This window comes from Lactuca saligna, chromosome 8, assembly GCF_052625555.1.
Source record: "Lactuca saligna cultivar CGN05327 chromosome 8, ASM5262555v1, whole genome shotgun sequence".
Lineage (NCBI taxonomy): Eukaryota > Viridiplantae > Streptophyta > Magnoliopsida > Asterales > Asteraceae > Lactuca > Lactuca saligna.
Window position 1 is genome coordinate 17,516,425 of NC_136424.1, and position 23,272 is coordinate 17,539,696.

Genomic DNA, 23,272 nt, shown 5'->3' on the forward strand with positions numbered 1-23,272 from the left:
CTCAGTCCCTTCGTAAGCGGATCTGCTGGGTTATCTTCTGATGATATCCTCTTCACTACGAGTTGTCCTTCTTCTACACGATGTCTAATGAAGTGATATTTTCTGTCGATATGTCGAGATCTACCATGATCCCTCGGTTCCTTGGTCAAGGCAACCGCACCTTCGTTATCACAGAAAATATCCATGGGCTCCTTTATGGCCGGTACAACTCCAAGATCACCGATGAAGTTCTTCAGCCATATTGCCTCCTTCGACGCTTCGCTTGCTGCGATGTACTCTGATTCGCACGTTGAATCAGCTACGGTTTCTTGCTTGGAACTTTTCCATGTCACTGCTCCTCCATTTAGGGTAAAGACCCAGCCCGACTGCGAACGATAGTTGTCCCTGTCGGTTTGAAAGCTGGCGTCACTATAACCTCGCACCTTCAAGTCATCACTCCCTCCAAGGACTAAGAACCATTCTTTCGTTCTCCGAAGGTACTTAAGGATGTTCTTCACCGCAATCCAATGTGCTTTGCCAGGATTCCCTTGATATCTGCTAACCATGCTCAAAGCGAAGGCTACATCAGGGCGAGTACAAGTCATAGCGTACATGATTGAGCCAACTGCGGAAGCGTATGGTACTCGGCTCATTTATGCTATCTCGGCTTCGGTACTCGGACTTTGAGTCTTACTCAACTTGGCATTTCCTTGTATCGGTAGTTCTCCCTTCTTTGAGTTTTCCATACTAAAACGTTTTAGTACCTTCTCCAAGTAAGTATTCTGACTAAGTCCAATTAGTCTCTTACTTCTTTCTCTTACTATCCTTATTCCCAAAATGTAAGAAGCCTCTCCGAGATCCTTCATAGCGAAGCACTTCCCGAGCCAGGACTTAACCTCCTGCAGAGTCGGGATGTCGTTTCCTATGAGTAATATGTCATCGACATATAGAACGAGGAAGCTTACTACACTCCCACTGGCTTTGACATATACACAAGATTCGTCTTCGCTTCGTACAAATCCAAACTCTTTGACTTTCTCATCGAAGCAAAGATTCCATCTGCGAGACGCTTGCTTAAGTCCATAAATGGACTTCTCAAGCTTACACACTCTATTCGGATGCTTCGGATCCACAAACCCCTCTGGCTAAGCCATGTAAACATCCTCAGCCAACTTTCCGTTAAGGAAAGCGGTCTTGACATCCATTTGCCAAATCTCATAATCATGAAATGCGGCAATTGCTAGCATCACTCTAATAGATTTAATCTTCGCAACTGGCGAGAAGGTCTCATCATAGTCAACTCCGGGAGTTTGAGTAAAGCCCTTCGCAACCAATCGCGCTTTGTATGTGTGTACGTTCCCATTCACGTCGATCTTCTTCTTGAAGATCCACTTGCACCCTACGGTCTTACGTTCGGGCACGTAATCAACCAAATTCCAAACTTGTTTATCGTACATGGATTGGATCTCGCTATCCATCGCCTCTTTCCATTTCGCAGACTCCGGGCCTGCCATGGCTTCCTTATAGCTATTAGGTTCATCAAGATTTACTAGTGTACCATCACTAATATACGTGTCCCCTTCGGTAGTAATATGAAAACCATAAAACTGGGGTTGAACTCTAAATCTATCGGAACGTCTAAGAGGTAAGGATTCGTCAATCGGTTCAACCGGAGTTTCCTCCTCGGGTTGAACGCCAGCGGTAGAGGTTCCTTCATCTATCGATTCTTGAATCTCTTCAAGTTCGATTTGCCTCCCACTGTCTCCTTGGCTTATGAGTTCTCGCTCTCGGAAAACTCCTCTCCTCGCAACAAAGATAACATTATCTTTCGGTCTATAGAAGAGATATCCAAAGGAAGTTTGCGGGTAGCCTATGAAAATACATCGCTCACTTCGAGGTTCAAGCTTGTCGTGAGTATCTCGTCTTACGAAAGCCTCGCAACCCCAAACCTTGATATGTGCCAACGAGGGAGCTTTCCCTGTCCACATCTCGTGAGGTGTTTTGGCAACCTTCTTGGTAGGGACTCGGTTAACGATATGGGCGGCAGTCTCTAAGGCATACCCCCAAAAGAAGATAGGTAGTGAAGCACGACTCATCATAGAGCGAACCATATCCAATAAGGTTCGATTACGCCTTTCTGCCACACCATTCAATTGCGGTGTCCTAGGAGGCGTCAATTGCGAAACTATTCCACACTCCTTGAGATAATCGTGGAATTCAAGACTTAGGTACTCTCCTCCTCGATCGGATCGAAGCATCTTGATTTTCCTGCCCAATTGATTCTCCACTTCATTCTTGAACTCTTTGAACTTTTCAAAGGTTTCTGACTTTTGCTTGATTAAATAGATATACCCATATCTACTATAATCATCGGTAAAGGTCACATAGAAGCGGTTCCCATCCTTCGTGGTTGATCTAAAAGGTCCACATACATCGGTATGTATTAGGTCTAATAGTCCCTCACCCCTTTCACAAGTACTCGTGAAGGGTGACTTAGTCATCTTTCCAAGTAAACAAGATTCGCATGTGTCATCTTCCCTAAGGTCGAATGACTCCAACACTCCATCCTTTTGGAGTTGGGCTATGCGTTTCTTGTTGACATGTCCAAGACGACAATGCCACAAGGATGCTTTATCCATACTAGTGGAAGAATCAATATTCAAAACATCATTTCCTAAGTTATCAACAATCATAACAGTTTCATATATTCCATTACATGGTATAGCTTCAAAATAAAAGACACCATTTAGATAAGCCAAAATAGAACCATTCTCATTATTAAAAGAAAATCTAAAACCTTGTCTATATAAACCATGAAATGAAATGATGTTTCTAGCCATTTCTGGCGAATAGCAACAATTGTTCAAATCTAAAACTAAACTATTCTTAAGCACCAAAGAATACACTCCAATCTTGGTCACAGGCGACGATCTTCTGTTCCCCATGATTAGATTGATCCTTCCTTGCTCCACATCCCTACTTCTTCTTAGTCCCTGCACATTAGAACAAATGTGATAACCACAACCGGTGTCAAGAACCCAAGAAATAGCATGATTAGAATCGTTAGATTTTATTGCATATATACCTGCGAAAGATGGCTTGATCTTTCCTTCCTTGATGGCTTGCAGGTAATCCGGGCAGCTTCTCTTCCAATGTCCTATCTTGTGGCAGTGGTGGCACTCTGCCTCCTTCGGGTTAGAGCAGGGCTTAGAGGGATCAACTTTTGTCCCACTAGAAGAGGAACCATCTCGGGCTTTCACCTTTCGATAGTTATTTGAAGAAGCTTTCCTCTTCTTTCCCTTCCCTTGACCAATAGCCAAGACAGGAGCAGCAGACGGATTGGGAGTTGGTGCAACAGACTTGTCCTTGAAATTGCTCTCAGCAACCCTCAAGAGACCTTGGAGCTTACTTAGAGTGACCTCCTCTTTGTTCATGTGGTAGGTCATCCTAAATTGATTATACATCAGAGGCAAAGAGTGAAGCACCATGTCGATCGCCAAGTCTTCGCCGAAGTCAACGTTTAACTTGCGAAGGCGGTCGACATACCTTTGCATCTTTTGCAAGTGCACGGTAAGAGATTCTCCATGACCCATCTTAGCGGAAATCATGTTGGTGAAGATATCGTAACGCTCTTGTCTCGCGTTTTGGTGGTACCTCTCCAACAAGTCTTGATGCATCTCGTATGGATACATGTCCTCGTAGGACTTTTGGAACTCGGAGTTCATGGTGGCGATCATGATGCAATGTACTTTTGTCGCATCTCGCTCATGGGTTTCAAAGGCGGTGATTTCAGCGGGAGTAGCAATTTCGGGGTTGATTTTCTCGAGCTTCTCGTCGAGGACATACTCTTTATCCTCATAGCGAGCAATGGTGCGAATGTATCTTATCCATTCGCCAAAGTTCGTTCCATCGAAGGTGACCTTTTGGCAAAGGCTCATCAACGTGAAAGAACTAGCAGCAGCGTTGTTTGCGTTTGACATCTATAGAAAGGACAAAGATAGATTAGAACAAGAATCCCTAATTTTCACCCAATAAGAAAAATTAGGGCTAGGATCCAACAATAACATTTACACACTAGAAAAGGGATGCCGTAATCCAACATGCAAATAAATTGCAGGTAAGTGAATGACGATTCACTAATTCTCCATCGCAAAACTTAAACTTTTGGTCCTAAGTGTTTTTGAGAATTCCTAGGTTCGGATGAGATTCATTGAACTATTCAATGGCATGTTTAAATCTCGATATGCCCCTCTTGTTTGTGACTGGGATGCCGAGGATCACAAAGCGGGTGTGAATTACCATGCAAATTTACATGGTGCCTTTCATTGTTACGATCACCTATTCGATGTGCCGGTAAACCACACACGCTCCATCGAACTATGATAAACAATGAATCACCCTTCGCCACCTTCGCTTAGAACCAATTAGTGTGCCGGTAAACCACACACGCTCCACTAACATCTTAGCAAGGTGCAAAGTGTAATTTCATGGAATTGCATCAATTCACTTTTCCTAAAGTAACTAAGATTGGGAAATTTGAAAAAGATTTAGTTACTTCGTATTTCTTATTATACTTTTAATGAGAGGATGAGGTTGCCCTATCCTACCCGTTCGGCTAACGACCCTCCACCAATCAAGCAAGCGGTGGGTGTGAGTGTACACCTATTAAGCGCCATTTTATAGGCCGCAACCTTATACCCACCTTATAGATTGGCTTCGTGAATGAGGCATACTAGCGGTAAGACTAGCATTTAGTTATACATATATATATATTATTCTAATAATATCATATAAGTATAGGGTTGTATTTTAAACTTTTCAAAATCTAGGGTTTGAAATTTAAGTTGTCTAAATTAAAGCTTTTAATCACAAATTTAAATTTCAAAACTATAGGGTAGGTTTTAAACATTTAAAAACATGGAGGATCAAATAACAAATAATTTCAATTAACAATTAATATCTTAATTATCTTTATTTGATTTATCTTTGATTTCTTTGAGGATAATTACCAAAAACAATTAATTATTATCATATAAGTAAATTAAATATTTTATTAGTTGATAATTACCTTTAACTAGATCAAGATAACACTTATATTTATCAAGAAATCGGATTCATATTGATCTAATTAGTTTATGGAAAGTTTGGATAAGATAAACACAAAGAAATCCCGAATCTGGCCCTTCCTGACGCTTGGACTCGCCGAGTGCACAAGGGGACTCGACGAGTCAGGCCTACTCGACGAGTCCACCATGGAACTCGACGAGTCAGTGACTCATAACCTAAAAAATCGAATTTTGCAGGTTTGTTTCAGTTATACAAGCAACAATTTGTAGAAAACCAATCTAGGCTCTGATACCACTGTTGGGTTTTAGCCATAAGAACTTTCCTATGTGCGCATGCAAAACCCTATTGCTTGGATCTAGGCTTTCTAATAAACATGCTTTTGAATCCAAGACTTCTAATGACTAATTAGGTTAAACAACAACGTTAATACAGATCTAGAATCATACCTTTGAGTTCCTTGTTGATCTTCTTGTCTTGGAGCTTCTAGAGTCACAATTGTCACTCCTCTAATGGCTTACAAACACCAATAGCAAGCAAGATGATTTAGGAGAGAGGAGAGGGGATGGAATTCGGCCAGAGGTTCCTTGCTTTAGGTTCTGAAAGGTTGTACACGAATTCCACACCCCAAGGGCCTATTTATACCTTTAGACTCCTTAAGGGTTTCACCCTAAACCCTAATTGGATAATCTTCACTTAAGGCTATCCAAATCCATTCATAGATATCCTTATGGACTATTTTGAGCTATCCTAAAGCTCTTAGAAACCGTCCAAAGTCCATCCTAATGGATTTATAGTCCAAAGTCTAACTATCAAACAATTGACAGTTTATACCTTCTTATTTAATTAATCTCTTTAAGTCACCAAATTAATACCAATTAATTTATGACTTATATTAATCAAATAGCTAAATATTATTCCTTATAACATTTACTCTCTCTTAACAAATCATCCTTCAAGTTGCTATGGTGAAGGCAACCCAAAAGGACCATGCACCACCGAATATAGTTATAGCCTTAGACACTATTCCAACAACTACTACTACTATCACATATTATAACGTAACAGATTATCAGACCTATCTGGGTGTCTGAATTACCCTTCGGTCCTAACAACCGAACTCGAGGACTACTCCCCTCCTACTACCTTTAACTCATATAACAGATCACGCTAGCATATAAACATAACATCACATACTGTCAGACGTATCTGGGATGTCTGATTACCCTTCGGTCCTAACAACCAAACTCTACTACTATCACATATAACATATCATGCTAGCATATAACATATCATGTAATAGCAAACCTAGATGATATCACAAAGACAATCATCTATCATACATCACCTACTGGTGGGCCGGCATTGTGGCCTTAGACCCACCACTACTGGAAAGTAACTCACCTCGAAAGTGGCTGCTGAAGTCTGCTTGCTGAGCGTCTAACTGCTGGATCGCAAATCCTGCGGCTATAAACCATAAACATGGGTTAGACACCCATAAATACCCTTAGGTCAAAAGATTGACCCTCCCTTGGTCCAAGATCAACTCCTTGGTCAAAGTCACTGTCCATTTGACTTGACTCGCCGAGTCATGGCATGGACTCGCAGAGTCCTTTTCCTACTAACCCGGTCCTATTCGACCAGTCCTTCTTCCCACTCACTGAATCACCCTTAACTCATGACTTGGGATGATTGAACCGACTCGTGACCCGACTCGCCGAGTTTGAAGAACAACTCGTCGAGTTCCAGGCAATCTTCATAGGACTTGCCAAGTTGTTCATCCAACTAGCAGAGTCTAAGGCCATCTTCATGGAACTCACCGAGTTCCTCCTTGGGACTCGCCGAGTCCCTATGACCCATTTCCCATATAGGCCAAATCTGAGACATGCAACGCTTCAAAACCATAGATCCATGTTCCTTGAGCATGCTTATCATGTAAAGTTGCAAACTTTACGTGCATGCATGGCCCCATAAGCTCACAAGGCTAAAACCAAACTCTTAATGAGGTAATACACTCAATGGGGACCTCAATCAGTTCAACCACAAAACTTTATGCTACTAATTGATCCAATAAGTCCAGATCTGAAGTCCTTTCGGATCATTAAGCACCACACATGGAGTTTCGTGTTTTAGGGCTTGAAAACCACCATTTTGGGACAAAAATGGTAACTAATGATCTAACGATCAAGGTAGAGACTTTTCTACCTAAATGGAAGCTTCTCCCTGAGTAGAGTTCGGATCTACTCCTTCCTTGCACTCTTCAACCCCCTCTTTCTTCTTCTAAGCTCCAACCTCCTTCACAAAGCAAAAAACACTCTCAAGAACAATATGGGGGGGCTAGGGTCTCGCTCTACTGCTCTCTGGGAGTGTTATGGACAAAGGAGGCCAAGTTAGAATGTTTAAATAGGGTGTAAACACCCTGATTAGGGTTTTTGCACAATCAGGGCCTACTCGCCGAGTCCAAAGTCCAACTCTCGTACCTTGTCCCATTCCTACTCGGCGAGTTGGCCCATCAACTCGCCGAGTCCAAGGCAAGATGCATTATTATCATTTATTTATTTTTAAAAGGTAATTAGCAGGGAGTACGTACTGGGAACCAGGTGCTACATCTATTATTTGATTTGATAGATTGAATTTATTATATTCTTATTTTTTATGTTTGTTTGATCATAAATCCTTATATATTAAAGTTCTAATTTTTATTGCGTATAACCGATTTTTATATAATCTAGAGGTTTAATATGATAATATTAATTTATATGTTAATTAATTTATGATATTAAATTGTTAAGACTGGTGATGGATCAAATCGTAGGTTAAGCAACTAAATTAAGAACCAAAACATGTAAGATTGCATTAGATGACTGAATATCCTTTGCCATATGAGTGGTAAGACATACTTTTATGATGTCATCCCTCAGATGCCCTGCCTTGAAAACTTGCAAGTCTTAGACTAGTTTTTCGATGGATAAACACATCCCTGTTTTTTGGCAAGAAGAAATTTTTTCATCTCTGTTGACCAATCACCATAGTTGTTGTCATTGAGGCGGTTGTCAACATCCATCTGGCAAGGGTGTATGTAGTAGGGTGAATTTGGATCTAAGGTTGGGTTTATTGCCGACTCAGAGCTGGAGCCTATCATGACGACTGTTGGTGGTGTGGCATAGGGTGTTGTTATTCACATCTTGTAATAGTCAAAACGACTTTGGTTTGAGTGAAAACCACCTATAATCCTATCAAAATAATTGAAAGTCAAGTTGGCATGATCATTACGTCATCTTAAAAAATAATTACATTGTTGGTCCTTTATTTAATATTATGTTTTCAGGTTTAATCCTTCTAATTCTTGAAATATTTAATTTACACTTTTGTCATATATATATATATATATATATATATATATATATATATATATATATATATATATATATATATATATATATATATATATATATATATATAGAGGTGACAAAATAGACAGCTGCACATGATCTAATTTTTTTTATTATATATTTTTATTTAAAAACAAAATTTTATAATAACGATATGGACGTTTTTTTTTCTAGCTATTTCTTAGCAATTAAGGATATTTAATTCTCTTGACCGGTTATATATATATATATATATATATATATATATATATATATATATATATATATATATATATATATATATATATATATATATATATATATATATGATCGTGTAGGAACCCAAATTTTGGTAACAACCGCGATGACAAATCTTAATTACTTATTTTAAAAATTGGATGGCGAAGATTTAATGTGAAAAAATATTTCCTAATGTTCAAAGACTGTCTATTAACCGCCTCCCCTTCTTGACATTTGTCCCTCTTTGAATGAGTTTCTTTTCTTCCACCAATTTAAGTTTTTACGATAACTTTTTTTTTGAAAAAGAATTTCTGAAAACACTGAAGTTTTAATATTTAATTCTCTATAAAATGAGCACAATTATGAAGAATTGGTTGAATCATCCTCCTCCGTAACGGTCGCAAGTCTGCTAGTCCAAGGATTACATCTGCTGAATCGGGTGGCTCACGGCTTGTTGGCATTGGTGAGGAATCAAATTTTTGAATATTCTAAAAAAAAGTCTTAGATCAGTACAAAAAATATCATTTAGTGGCACACAAAAAGTGCCACTAAAAACACAAAAAAATGCCACTAAAAGTTTTTCAGAGAATCCGTGGCACATATAATAAGTGTCACTAGAAACGCTCCCACTAAAGGCCTTTAGTGACACTTTTAGTGTTTGCCGCTGTAGTTGTTTATGCTTTTAGTAACTCTTTTTTATTTATCACAATAAAAGAAAAGTTTTTTGTGGCACATATTTTGTGCCACTAAATACTCATTCAATTCAAGAATTCATGTTACTTTAGTGGCATATTTTAAGACTTTAGTGGCACATTTTTATTTGTTGCGGTACATTTTAAGGCGGTAAATGCTCACAAAATTCTATAATTTACGCTACTTATATCTTCATGTTTTTTTATCTATAAAATAAAATAAAAAATAATTAAATTGTAACACTTTGAAAATAATAAAAACTCCATTTTTTGTCAATATTTTTAAATTTTTTAATCAAATATGTCTAAATGTGGAGCCAAGTACATGATAAACGTAGAATAACAAACAAGAGTAAAAATAAAAATAAAAATAAAACTTGAAACTTAATTGAAGATGAATTCTTCCTCAAACTCCATGCTAGGTTGAATAAATTGTGTTATCTCATACTTTAGAATCAATATTGACAATTTCCTGTCCAAAAATAAACAAAAACGATTCAAAATACAGTTACATAAGGCATAGTTTAGAAAAAAAAAATATTAACTAAGAAAAAATCAACTTTGTCGATAAGAACAAACCGAAGACGAAAGCAACACAAAGATAAGCTGGAAAAAAAAACTACATCAAGTATATTAGAGAAAGATAAACCAATGTTGAGGTCCATATTGGGAAAGGAATCTGATTACAAATGCAAAATATGGAACAAGTTTAAAACTTGTTGGCAACACACAAGATGGAATCCTGAATTATTATGATGCTCTCAAGATTGACCCTCACTATTACCATGTTCTTTATAATCTTAAATCAAGAAATTTAATTATTATCCTTTAATTTTTGCAACTATTACCATGATTGTAATTGGATGTGGCTTAGCCTTTTGGATTGAAGAACATAGTCTGGATGTTATGATGCAAAAATAAGGAAAAAATGGCAAAATGGTCTTTTCTGGGGTTATGCAAGCGTCTCAATATGCTTAAAATAACGGCAAGATTTGACATCATGGATGGCACAAGAATATAATAACTGGTTTAACTATTTGAAGCTCTAGTGTAATAAAGATTTAAACGGGTATTTTGGTCTTTTTCTGGAATATGATGATTCTAAGACTTAGCATACTAAATTACTAATTAGTCTAGTCCTATTTGTGTCAATATTGATTTTAGATGCATCTGGAATGCGACTAGGTTCTATGGAATAAAGGACAACTGTAGTGGTTTAATTTGGTATAGAAAAAGGAATAAAGGCCAATTTGGTCGTTTTTTGTTTACTGTCAACTGTGACAGGCTCTCTCGTTTTTGTATGAAGTATTGAGGCTATGGCTGGCAAGGGGAAAGTAGAAGTTGGATTAACGATAATCAAGTTTGGCGCAATTAAAGTTTTAAGGGGTATTTTTATGGAATTTTATATTTTTTTAAGAAGGTTGTTGGTGTAATATTACCTGCTATGACATTTATACCAGGTTCTTTCATAAGCATAGAAGGAATGGGAATTATGGTCTTTTTCTGGTCTATCATCATAGTCATCCCAACAAACATGTCCAGCCTAACCAAAATTATGGTCTTTTAGAAGTTTTGAGAATTTACTTGGAGTGGTCGTTTAACAACATTGTTTCAGTCCTTTGTCATCATGACTCTTAATACTTGAAATGACCTAATTATGAAAAATCCATTCTTATATGTAATAATGATAAGTTTTTATAAAATGAAATTCATATTTGTTTTGTAAGTAACTTACTTATGATGAAACAATAAAGCTTATGCTTACGCATACCTCCTTTGCTTGCTTGTTTTAGTTTAATTCCTTCATATTTGCTAAAAATGCACCAAACTGCTCCTATTATAATCTTCCCCTAATGAAAGGAAAAAAGAGTAATAGATGATTAGTAGCAGCAATAAGAACGAGTTGAATGGAGAAAATTGTAAATGATGGGTATATAGGTAATTTCACCTTACTTGTCTGAAAAAATACCATCCACTGGAGTGCGTCCTACAACAAGCACAAAGTAGTGCACATTAGTGTCATTATGAACACTAAAATCAACATGCGTTTGAATGATTAAGTTGGGACTATTCAGTGAACCTTTTTAACATATATATAGCAATAATCTTTTTAATAAGTCTCATGGACTAATTGAGTCACTCCACTCGGTCAAACTTTGACTGATTTGATTGGCACCATGCTGACATGATGTCCATGTGGCCAACTCAGTAGAAATAAATAAATAAAAATTGCATTTTACATGATGTCGTGTGGATACCACATCATTTTGACTGGTCAAAATTTGACCGACTATTAAATTTACATCAGAAACATAATTTTTGAAAGTTATAAGGTACTCTTGAGTGAAATTAGTGCAGACAATAAAGCATATGTGACACATTCTAGTTATTTTTTTCACAAAATTGAAGTTTATAAAGCTAATTATGTAGAGATCTGAGATCCAGTGTCCACACCTGTCATGGAGCTTTATTGGCTTCTCGTGGTTGAAAAAGAAATAGAGTCCCTTCTTGTTGGAGATCCAGATGTCGATAAGCTTGGAGGGGATCCAGGAGGCTTGTCTGATAACTGACCGGTTATTGATGAAGCACTTGAAGGTGGCTTTGTTTCTTCATCTAGCTTGATTGGAACTTAACTTAGACAATATTGCCCCTAACAACATTCCATGATCTAATGTCACCAGATTTCCAAATTTATACAAGATGTCACATACGATATCAAGGAACTCACATTTTACCAACTTTATTGCCCAACAGCTTGGAGATTTAATGTTTTAGGAACTCACAGGGTTTGTAATTCCTCCTATCAACTCGGGAGACTAAAACAAGAACTGATTATGCAACAGAGGATGTAAGGAATTTAGAAATTTTGCCTTGACAGCTATGATTTCAACATCGCAAATTCACGATTCTTATATTTCCATTCAATAGGTTATTACATAGCTTATGAGTCATAGCCAATGCTTGTGCCTCATGAATGTTCTTCACCAAAACAACAAGACACTTAACAGAAAATGCAGTCACCTCACCAGCTACATCGTCAAGCTGTTGACCTGTTGTAGCACGATATTGGACAATCTTAACTAAAGTTCGGTATCAAGAACAGTCTTTTGACAAAACAATACAACAAAAAAATGCTCCAGAAGAACACTCTTTTGGCATGTTATTGACACAAGACAAGAAAAAACTCCATAGGTTCTTACCTTCTCAGGGATACCAGGTATGGTGAATTTTTCATCTTTACAAAACTCCATCAGGATCTCAGATCAAACATACTTATAATAGATAGCTAAAACAAGTACAAACATTAGATGAAGTTTTTAATGTATGATCACACACTATCATTTTGATATATTATATTCAACATGTTGGAAAAAAATATGAGGAATCGACAAGAAGGCCCTACATTGAACAAAGAGTCTATCAAAAAAACATTTTAACTAGTGATGAGAGATGAAAAAACAACTTTGAATCAACCAAGTGTAAAAAAACAAAATAAAATACAATGACTGATTACCTAATTAGATTAGCTAATCGACATAAGAAACTAAAAATTTCTAGTCATCTCCTTAATAATAAACAAATGAAGTAGCATTTCGAATTGCTTAATGAAATCATTTAATGGCACCTTTGTTTGACGGGAATAATCGATGAACCAAACAAGACAACACGGTGGAGTCCATGATTGCTATAAGGCGATGACCGGGAAAAACACGAGGGCATATCACAGGAGGCGTTTAAATGCGAGAATGTGGTGGCTCACGTGTGGTAGCGACTGCGAAGATAGAGAGGTATCGTAGAGAGATTCCTGAAATTGCTTTGAGATGATTGCAACGAACTTAACAAACAACAATGATTAAACACCTAAATAATCAAATTTGGGTTTTGGAAATCTGGAACTCGGTGGATATTAAAACCCTAGACTTTAGGTGCACCTCCTTTTAGAACAGTAAAAACGAGGATATCATGTTTTTTCTCACTTAACACAAAAGAATAAAAATATTGGTTAGAGGGAAAACCATTTTAAGTTTTTTTTTTTTTTTTTTTTTTTTTTTTTTTTTTTTTTTTTTTTTTTTGAACCGGCAAATCTAATCTATTCCTAAGCTAACAACACCTATTCCACCTATGTCCACGATGGGACTAGAACCCTCGACCTCAAAGAGGGAGGGCACCACCTGATACCGCTGGGCTACAAGCCATTTGGTGAAAACCATTTTAAGTTAATAGGAGGAATTTGAAAGCAAAAAAGCATTTAAGTTAAAGTTAGGAGGAAACGGAAGGGCAACTAGTGTAGAGAAGTTTTAAACAAAAGTTATAAAACATTTAGTGGCACATAATAATTTGTATAATATAAAATTAATATTTTTAGTGGCATTTTATATAATTATGCCACTAATAAAATATGACTATTAGTAACATAAAACGTTAAGTACCATTAAATTTATTAATTTTTAGTGGCATATAAATAATATGTCACTAGACACCTAATATAGTGGCACAAAAAATATGTCACTAAAAGTGTATGCCACTAAATATCATTTTATTTGTAGTGGATCTTTGATTATTACAACTTCTCCGGAACAAATCTGGAGGTCAAACGGTCTATTGGTATTTAGTCGGTGGTGTTCCAAAATCCTTGTGTTGAACGACAGAGATCAAGGAGTGTAGTAGCGATTTGTTTAGAACAACCATTTACTTAAGATTTGTTTATTCAAAAGTTTTTTTTTTTCATCTACATGTTTAAAAAAAAAAAAAAAAAAAAAAAAAAAAAAAAAAAAAAAAAAACTTTGATCATCTTCATCATGTTTATGTTCGGGATCTACCTTTTCATCAATGTTCTAAAACTCAAAATTAGGTTCTTCAGAAGCTTGAACATCAATAGGAAAGTAGAGAGATATTGGTTTTGTGTGTGTCTTTTCAACCTGAGCCTTCAATTTTTGTTTCTAGAAGATGAATGAAGAACATATATTCATCTGGTTCATCTGATATATATATATATATATATATATATATATATATATATATATATATATATATATATATATATATATATATATATATATATATATATATATATATATATATAGAGAGAGAGAGAGAGAGAGAGAGAGAGAGAGAGAGAGAGAGGTGGGCCTTTTCTTATTTTTTAATTAATAAAGTATTAAAAATATGTAAAAATCAAAATAAAAGGACATTTTAATCTTTTTAGTTTTATGAGGGACCAAAACCGAAAAAACTAGCTTAAAAGGACCTCAATAAAAAAAATCAAGGTTTGAATCAATCCTTAGAAAGAATACATATCGTAGGGACCATTTTTGCAGTTTGTCTAATGCATAATATCTTTATGATTCGAAACTTTTTATAATTGTTAGGCATCAAAATCTTAAACCAGTATTTAATTAAAAAAATGTGAAAAAATAAATTAAACAAACACACACACACAAGAAGCTTCAATGTCGGAGTATGAAATTTTCATGCCTAAAACCGGGTTCCCCACCATGTTAGATGAAATTTCCATGCCTAAAACCGCCGCAACAAACATTTGTTTTAAAAAAAAAAACTATTTCTCTCAATAGGTTTTGTGCCAACTCGATATTGTTTGAATAATGCATAATTTCAAACCAAAATGTTCTATTTGATGATAATTCATATATATTGTTCGACTGAATGCATAATTCCATCAAATCTACCGCTTCTGATTTTCTATTTTGGAGTAGATTATATCTTGTCTTTCAAAAAAAGAAATTGAAATATTTGATCTATCTGATATTTTATAATAAAAACGAATTATTTTGAGACATTTTATATAACTATTTTTTTCATTTTTTATATTTTTGTCGATTAAAGTGTGGATAACTATAAAAAGAATGTTTGTTTATATTTATATAGACTAATGGTATAGTTATATAATAAAAGTAAAAAAAAAAAAAACAAATAAGATAGTAATTTGAAACTATTTAAAAGATATATATGTATAACAAAAACAAAAAGGTTAAATAATTTAAAATTATTTATATAAAACTATAAATATAATATGGAACATCTATACAAATCCTAAGGTCTAATATGAAAATATTTAAATAAAATGTGAAATGAAAATTTACCATCGGTCCAATTATTTTAATATTAATAAATGTAAATGTCAACTAAATATAGGTTATTATTAGTGTTTAGATTAGAATCCCTTTTAGCATTTCAGATTCATTTGATACCATGAGAAAAACGGAAACACGGAGGTTTTAGGGGTTTCGCTTTTTATTACTTGATGGAATAGAAATACTAATGAATGAGGACGACCACACCGTATTTCAATTAAACAAATATAGGATTGATGATATACAACGAAAACAGTCGCAAGCCGAGTAACTTTAGAAGGAAAAACTAAGAAAAACAAGAACAAAGAGTTTTCAAGGTACAACAAAATCATTAAAATACATCAGACATCATGAAAGAGATATAATTATATAATTCAAGTAAAGGGAAATCTCCAAAAAAGTCTTAAAATTTTGGACCAGTTTATGATCTAGTCCTAAATTAAATTTCATTATTGAAAAGGATAGGAAACCGGTTATTGTAATCGTTTTTACCCCTTTTTACATTTTCAGCAGGTTACTGCTGATGTGGAGTGCCAACTGTATTGCTAGGTTGAGGTGGGGTCTGAAGTGGCATCCCATTCATTTGGGGAGTAAAAAACAATTTTTTGGGGGGAAAAAAGATCAAGGGGGGAGGACTCGAATCCTTGACCTTCCACTTACAAACCGAACAACTTATCAAGTAAACTAGAAGAGGTTATTGTTTTGTTTTCTTCATATTTTTTATTAATCCATATGACCTTTGTCTTCCTTCATATGTAAAGACTGCAACTTCTTCCTCCATATTAATACACCAAAAACACGAAATTAAGGTGTTGTTTGTTTTTTGAAAAAAAAAACTCTTCAGACTTCTTATTGTTGTGCGGCGCAACACACACGCATCACTTTTCATCTTGCAGCTGTTTGTATTTCAGAAGTCTTCGGATTAAAAAACTTGTGTTTGTTCTTCTTGGCGCAACACTTGTTTGGCCTCTTCCTACCTCTTCCAACCTCTTATTCTTCTTTTTTCTTTCGTAAAATATTGATTATATTTATGAAATCTTATTTCACTTTTTTTTATTCTTGTTGACGTTTTTTTCCTTTTTTATATTGAATACTAATAATTTCTTGATTAATATCATTAATTTATGTCAAAATGTCATTATTTTTGCTGAAATATCATAAATTTTTACCGAAATGTTATACATTATTAAATTTTTGGTATTAAAAAACTATTTTCGGATTATAAAGTCAGTTTATTTTAAATTTTCAATATCTGTAGCTGCATGCAGATGTTAAAAAAACAAACACACTTCTTATTGCAGTCTGCAGCCGTTTGGTTCACCTCTTGTACTGCTGAGGGTTGTAGAGGTGGTCCGCAGACTTTATGGATTTTTTGCTTCAAAAAACAAGCAGCACCTAAGACTTCTTCTCATTAAGATTCTACTCACATTAGGTAATCTATTCTACTTCACCATAAACCCTAATGGATTTTCTACATTCCCTTTTTCTTTCCTCCATCACTTAAATTAGAACAATCTCAAGATTCCCAAACCGAAAGAATGGAATAGTGAGATGTTACTATCGTTATTATGGGGGAGATCAAGATCGGAAACATTAGCATAGTGGTGTTGTTTAAGGGATTTCAGAAGCCAAGGGGAGGGGCGTTCTGGTCATTTATGGGCTTTGAGTTTTAGTCGACAAGATTTCGGCTTGGGGTGTGTTTCTAGAAGTGTAGCGCTTCTCGCCACCTTTTCGTGGATATAAATTTCGTTAGAAACGGACTAAGGATGAAGGAGTATAACACTTTGAAGTTGTTGTCATTTATGGCTTCTCAATGGAAAAGTTGGCAAAGAAGGGCCATGCATGGAAAGTAGGAGGCGCGTGGGTACGCCCAACGTAAGCTGGGTTATGTCCAGCGTATGAAAGGTGGTGGACGCAAGAGCGTTTTGGCGTACGCCTAGCGTACGCTCAGTGTTAAGGAACCCTAATTTCAGGGCATGCCACTATATAGGGAATGTTATACCCTCAAGTTCCGGCCTACATTCCACCCTAAAGTGCTGCTACGAAACCCTAACCATCATTTAAGTGTTTTTGGAGCTTTGGAGGCCTTTGGAGAGTATTCTATGTTGTAAAGCCATTTTTTCAACAAGTGAAGAACACGGAAGGTGGTGAGCTGAAGGAGGAGATATAGCTTTGGGATATTTGCTTCATTTCGGACCTTTTTAAGGTATAAAGTTTTGAACTTGATGATTAATCTCTTAGATCTCTCTTAGTACAAGTTTATGGACTCTTTTGGTCCCAAGAATGGATCTTTGGGATTCAAGCATGTTTCTAAGTCTAGGGTTGCCTCCCTTAGAGTCATATGAGTCCTATACACAGTAAAGTTCCAACCTTTAAGACTTATTTATGCTCACATTTTGAGTTTGGACTTATTTGGTGGAATGCAAGTCACCAAATTAGTGACTTTATGAATTAAGACATGGAAGAGGACTTGGATCTAAGTTTGTAGCCTTTGGATAGGAGTATTAAGCACTTAATGGAAAAGTGGCTTAACAGGACTGTACAATGGGCGTACAAGGAGGTACGTACGGCATACAAGCCATCTGGCAGTATGCTTAGCATACCTAAAAGTACGCCCCGCGTACTCTGCCAGTTGCGCTTTGTGCGTATTGGATCTCAATGTGGGCTACGTTTTGGATTTTGTTCCTTTGGGCCATTGTGAGCCATCAAGAGTCAGTTAATATGGGCCAAGGAATATACATAATCGGGCTTAGGATAAGGCCCATTAAAGGATTGGGCCCAATGTAGCAAATTGGGCCATTAGTGGGCTTGGGAAGCTTACCAAGTGTTAGACTTTGAATATGTATCAAGTCGGACTAGGGGGGTAGAATGGTCATTCTACCCTATGAAGAATTAATATATTTGGCTAAGTATTATTATGGTATTGATAGTTCGGAGAGCTAGAGGAGCAGCAGTGCGGGGATTGTCAGATAGCAGCCAAAATTGTACTAGTAGAGTTTCAGCAGTGCGAGGTAAGTCTCCTCATTGTGTGAACAGGTCTACGGCCACAATGCCGACCTATGTAGTTTATGAGTAGGAAGACCCGGGGGTTATCCCTAGGCACTGTATGCTAGTAAATGATTTCGGATTAAGGTCCAATGCCTAGCGGCTGCTTGAGGAATGTTTGCATGACAATTTGTACTTGTTGTCTGTGTGATACTTGTATGCGCCTGGTAGGGAGGTAGGTGTGGGTGAGGTCCCATACCCCACCATTAGCGAAGTGTGGACGGGGTTCCATATATCATTAGTAGTAGAGCAGGGGCGAGGCCGAGATAAGAGGAAGGTACGTGTGGGTAGGGGCCCGTATCTCACTAACAGCAGGAGCTTAGACGGGGTTACATGGCTCATTAGTAGCAGGACAGGAGCAAGGCCCAAGACAGGCGAGGCCTTAGGACAGTAATGAAGTAGGGTATGTTCATTTTATGTGTTATGTGCTATGGTTATATGTTTGCATGCGTATTGCGGGTGGGGCCCAGAGACAGGCGGGGCCTAAAGTAAAACAGATCTATATACCGAGCAGGGCTCGAAACCAGGCGGGGCCTAGGATCGGGCAGGGCCCGATTTAGCGGGCGTGGCCCAATGCTTGCAGTATGTGATTATGCATGGTATGTGGTAGGTTGGTGGACCTCACTAAGCTTCGTGCTTACGGTTTTTAGTTTTGGTTTTGGGTACTTCCGGTAGCGGAGGGAAGAGCTTGGGGTGATCGTATGGCAAACACCATTGTTTATTCAGCCTGAGATGTTTACTCTGATAAAATAAAATAATGTTTTGGTCATGATACTCTGACGTGATATGTTTTTATTAAATGGTTGACATTTGTGGTTTGTTTATTAAATTGAAATGAAATTTTAGGTACGGGTTTTTGGGTCGTTACATATAAGGATACATATCTAACATATCACTACAAAATAACAACATCCTACGTACCAAGATACATAACCTAGTGGTCCGGCATTGGTGCCTTCGACCCAAAAGTATAGTGAGGAAAACTCATCTCTGAGTCTCAAAAGATCTCTGAACAAAACATAGCTCTGAATTTCAGCTCAACTGGTCACCTACGCACCAATTAATGACCAATCTAAAATACAACTCAAAATACCTAAAATACCCTTAGGCCAAACATGGTTAAAGTAAAAAAAAAATCAATATTGGTCAACACAGTTGAGTACGTTGGGTGTACCCAGTCTATATGCGGGGCGTACTCAGCCCTTGACCAAAACCGAGAAGTTCACCTAGTACGCTCAACGTACCAATCTACATCCATCGTACAAAGCCCTTCATTAATCCTTCTATTAAGAGCTTATTCCTTTAAGCTCTTTCGTTTAATTATCAGATCTAACCCTAAACTAATGTCCTTCACCATAAATTTTTCAACTTTATGGTGTTGCATGGGTAGCAAATGCCCAAAAGCTAAAACTCCAACTCCTTAACCCATTAAGACACCTTAATACTTGCATGAAGTGAAAAGAAGGTCCAAGATCACATTTTTATCACTCAAACTACGCTAAAACATCCAAAAGGACAATTCATTTGGTCTAGGGTAGCTCATACCCACAAGGACCAAGAATATGGGGCTAAAAGCATAAACTTCTAACATAAACAAGATCTAGAGATATGACCATCAAGCTCATAGCTTTATACCTCAAAATGAAGCTTGGAGGTGAGGTGTTTGTAGATCTATGTGCTCTTGATTTTCCAAGTTGGTGCTTCTCTCTTCTCTTTGCTTCAAGGACACCACAAACACACACTTTTAAGCTCAAAGGAACACACACAATAAATTAGGGTTGCAATGGACGATATGAGGGAAGGAGGCTCGTGAGGGAAACGAGCATTGGAGAGTTAATGATGTGTATATAGGGTCCGAACCCTAGAAATTAGGGTTTGAGCTTCTGGCACGTATGCCCAATGTACGTGAGCTCCGACCAATAATTACAAAAAATGCCACTATGACTCACTTTGCAACACTTTCCATACACAAGGGTTAAAACGCAAATATTCTTCATACATAGGGTTAAAATCGGAAAAACCTCATCATCGGGATGTTACAACTTGTTTATCAGTTAAAAGTTCACAAATGTAACATTTTTTTCTTATGACAACAGTAATGGACTTACAACCACTCATGCTGCCATTAGATTCTCACATAATACTCATTTTGTAACCCTATAAACTCTTCAATAATAGCACAAACTATACCTATAAACAACTATGACACAATCCCAATTTTGACTTTGATCTAAATGTTATATTTAGTTTTATTCACGTACAACTCACATGTAGATATCATTAAAATTATATGGTTCTAATACATGTTGATTTAAATTAATAATCATATTCAGTAGTTAAAAAAAACACTAAGTCAAAACTTATATATAGTTTTTTTCATACGAAACTTAGGGGTTGAAATTATATGGTTTTAAAAGATATATACCTTATGTGATAGCCGTAAATAATAACTTGAATAGATCAACTTAGTATTAAATTATAGCTTTAAAGTTAATAACAACGTTGTACTTATTTTTACTAACATCTATTTAAAAATATTTTAACTATAAAATTATATCCCGTGCAACCCGTGGGGTTTTGAGTAATTTACAATAGATAAGGGCCAAATACATGAGGGTCGTATAAAGCACATTGGGCTGATTACAAAATAAATATAGGGGGTGTTTGGAATTACTTATTTGAAGTGCTTATTGACTTATTCCGGTTTGACACCAGTAATAAGGAGTTTATAGTGTTTCGATAAAAAGATTTAGTAAAATTTATTGACTAAAATAAAAAAGTTCTTACAAGTCACTTCCTCCTTACTTATTGACTTATATAAGGAACTTTTTAATAAATTTGTTCATTATTACACTTAAAATAACAGCTTGCTAAACACAAATAATAACTTATCAACATATTGTGCTATGATACCGGATAAACTAATCCAAACATTTTTTTTAAAACTTCAATTTAACACATGATAAGTTAATAAAAGTTGTTTTATACCAGCAATCCCAAACACCAAACATACCCATAATGGTACACTAACACACACACTTGATGAAAAAGATACATAATTCAAGTAGACTTTAAACACCTTTTAAACAACGGCTTTTCTAGAGGAGAACTACACCCTTGATTTATTGTATAACATACGTCTTCTTCGGGGATTGAAGAGATACCGAGAATCAAACGTCGAGCGAAACATATCAGACCACACTGGAAGCTGAAGTAGAGCAAACAACATGACTGGGATGGCAGCTAATATACTGATAACAATCGGTACCCATTTCAACCCGTTATTGTACAAGACAAAGAAGCTGGCTGCAAAAGTGACCATCATGGCCACTACAGAGATGAAAAGTGTTAGTAGACCTAGCATTAGCTTCCGGGGTAATGAGTGCAAGAAATCTCGTTGACCATAACGAGAAGTCAAGATAGAGAGGAACACTAGCAGTGAAGTTGAGGAAGAGAATAAGGAAATAGCATCTGCTATTACGAAGACTAAGAAACCAGTTTCATGAAGGAAGATAGGAAAGCCAGTTTCTTGGTTATATCCACCAGGAACTGTAAAAGCAACCGCGAATGCTACTGTAACTATAAGTGTTGTAGTTACCATACAATCCTTCGTCCATTTCAGACCATTGGATATAAGATCTTTATTGTCATCGAAGAATATCTGATAGGCTGTTTGACCGTTGTCGTTCTTATTTTCCCTTAGAGCACGTGGCAACATCTTCTCTACATCCTACAACACAAAATTATAGACAAAAAAAGATAACCCTGGCTCCGGCCATTTAATTAATTAACTTTCATTGATTTAATTTGTCAGAGTATTTGATAAAACCATTTATAGTATATCTGTTATTAAATAATCTACGATCTATGCTAACTCCATTCTTTTACTGCATCAATGATGTATAGAAAAAGTAAAGTTTCAGGTGGAGAACATACCTGGAACCACAGTAATTCTCGTTGCATCAGTAAAGATGCTCCTGATGTGGTCTGAGGTTGAATTTCCTTTGAACTCTGGGCAACAACATGAAGTATAGTGTTGCCTTGTGCGTTTGTGTGTGTAGTTGATAACAACCTTCTTTTGCCAATCTCATACAGTAGATTGTAGATACCAAGGTGACGATGCATGACAGCTACATGAAATATGCTGTCATCATTCACATTTCTGGCCGTTAATAGATGGGGATATACTTGAAAGAGTTCAATCAGAAAAGCAGTGTTGCCCATTTCTACAGCAACAAATAACACTCCGGAAGGATGTTTATAATTATTTTGAGAATTACTAGGCCCCTTGAGTATGCGAAGTTGATCATCCAATTTGAATGTGGTACAAATATTCAAAACTTTTTTTAGTAAATTCAAGGCTGGATCATCATTTTCTGAAGGCCCCTTCTTCATATGCAGCTTTACCAAAACTGAAAGTAACGTGCACATAATATATAATGAAGTTAACTATGAATTAATTAATGGGGACAAACTGATGTACGTATACATTTATAATTTATTAATGAGTCGACATATATATAAGCTTACATGGATCAACCATTTTCCGAATCATATTCTGTTTTGGTCTATTAAGTGAATCAGGCCTTCGAGCCAATTCATCGAGTATAATCATATAAGTTAGATGGGTCATCTTGTAAGGGAATCTGGTCAATAGTTTTAATGTTATATCTGCAAAATGATCAGAAACCAACTAGATTAAAAGAATATAATATAAGTTAATTAAAGAGCAAAAGCAATTCAAATTACTTACCAAACATTTCGCTCCTAATGCAGCGGTGGACGAAAG

General features: G+C 36.3%; 1 protein-coding gene and 1 long non-coding RNA gene across 8 annotated transcripts; both read right to left on the bottom strand.

Moving 5' to 3' along the window:
• Window positions 1–9,598: 9,598 nt before the first annotated feature.
• Window positions 9,599–13,302, bottom strand: LOC145012578 (uncharacterized). 7 transcript variants are annotated; one of them, XR_013664579.1, is made up of 7 exons: window positions 12,972–13,300; window positions 12,547–12,632; window positions 12,075–12,396; window positions 11,801–11,996; window positions 11,295–11,333; window positions 11,082–11,196; window positions 9,827–10,997 (listed from the first exon to the last, which is right to left on the bottom strand). It is a non-coding gene; the product is annotated as an uncharacterized LOC145012578 (long non-coding RNA). The 7 variants fall into 7 exon arrangements; XR_013664574.1 differs by adding an exon at window positions 9,599–9,818 and having other exon boundaries at window positions 10,931–10,997; window positions 12,075–13,298; XR_013664578.1 differs by having other exon boundaries at window positions 12,075–12,632; window positions 12,972–13,302.
• Window positions 13,303–21,592: 8,290 nt separating this feature from the next.
• LOC145009438 (ankyrin repeat-containing protein NPR4-like) lies at window positions 21,593–22,707 on the bottom strand. The gene is made up of 2 exons (XM_078968133.1): window positions 22,420–22,707; window positions 21,593–22,213 (listed from the first exon to the last, which is right to left on the bottom strand). The coding sequence occupies exons 1-2, from the start codon at window positions 22,705–22,707 to the stop codon at window positions 21,593–21,595; spliced, it is 909 nt and encodes a 302-aa protein (XP_078824259.1).
• Between the last annotated feature and the right edge of the window lie 565 nt (window positions 22,708–23,272).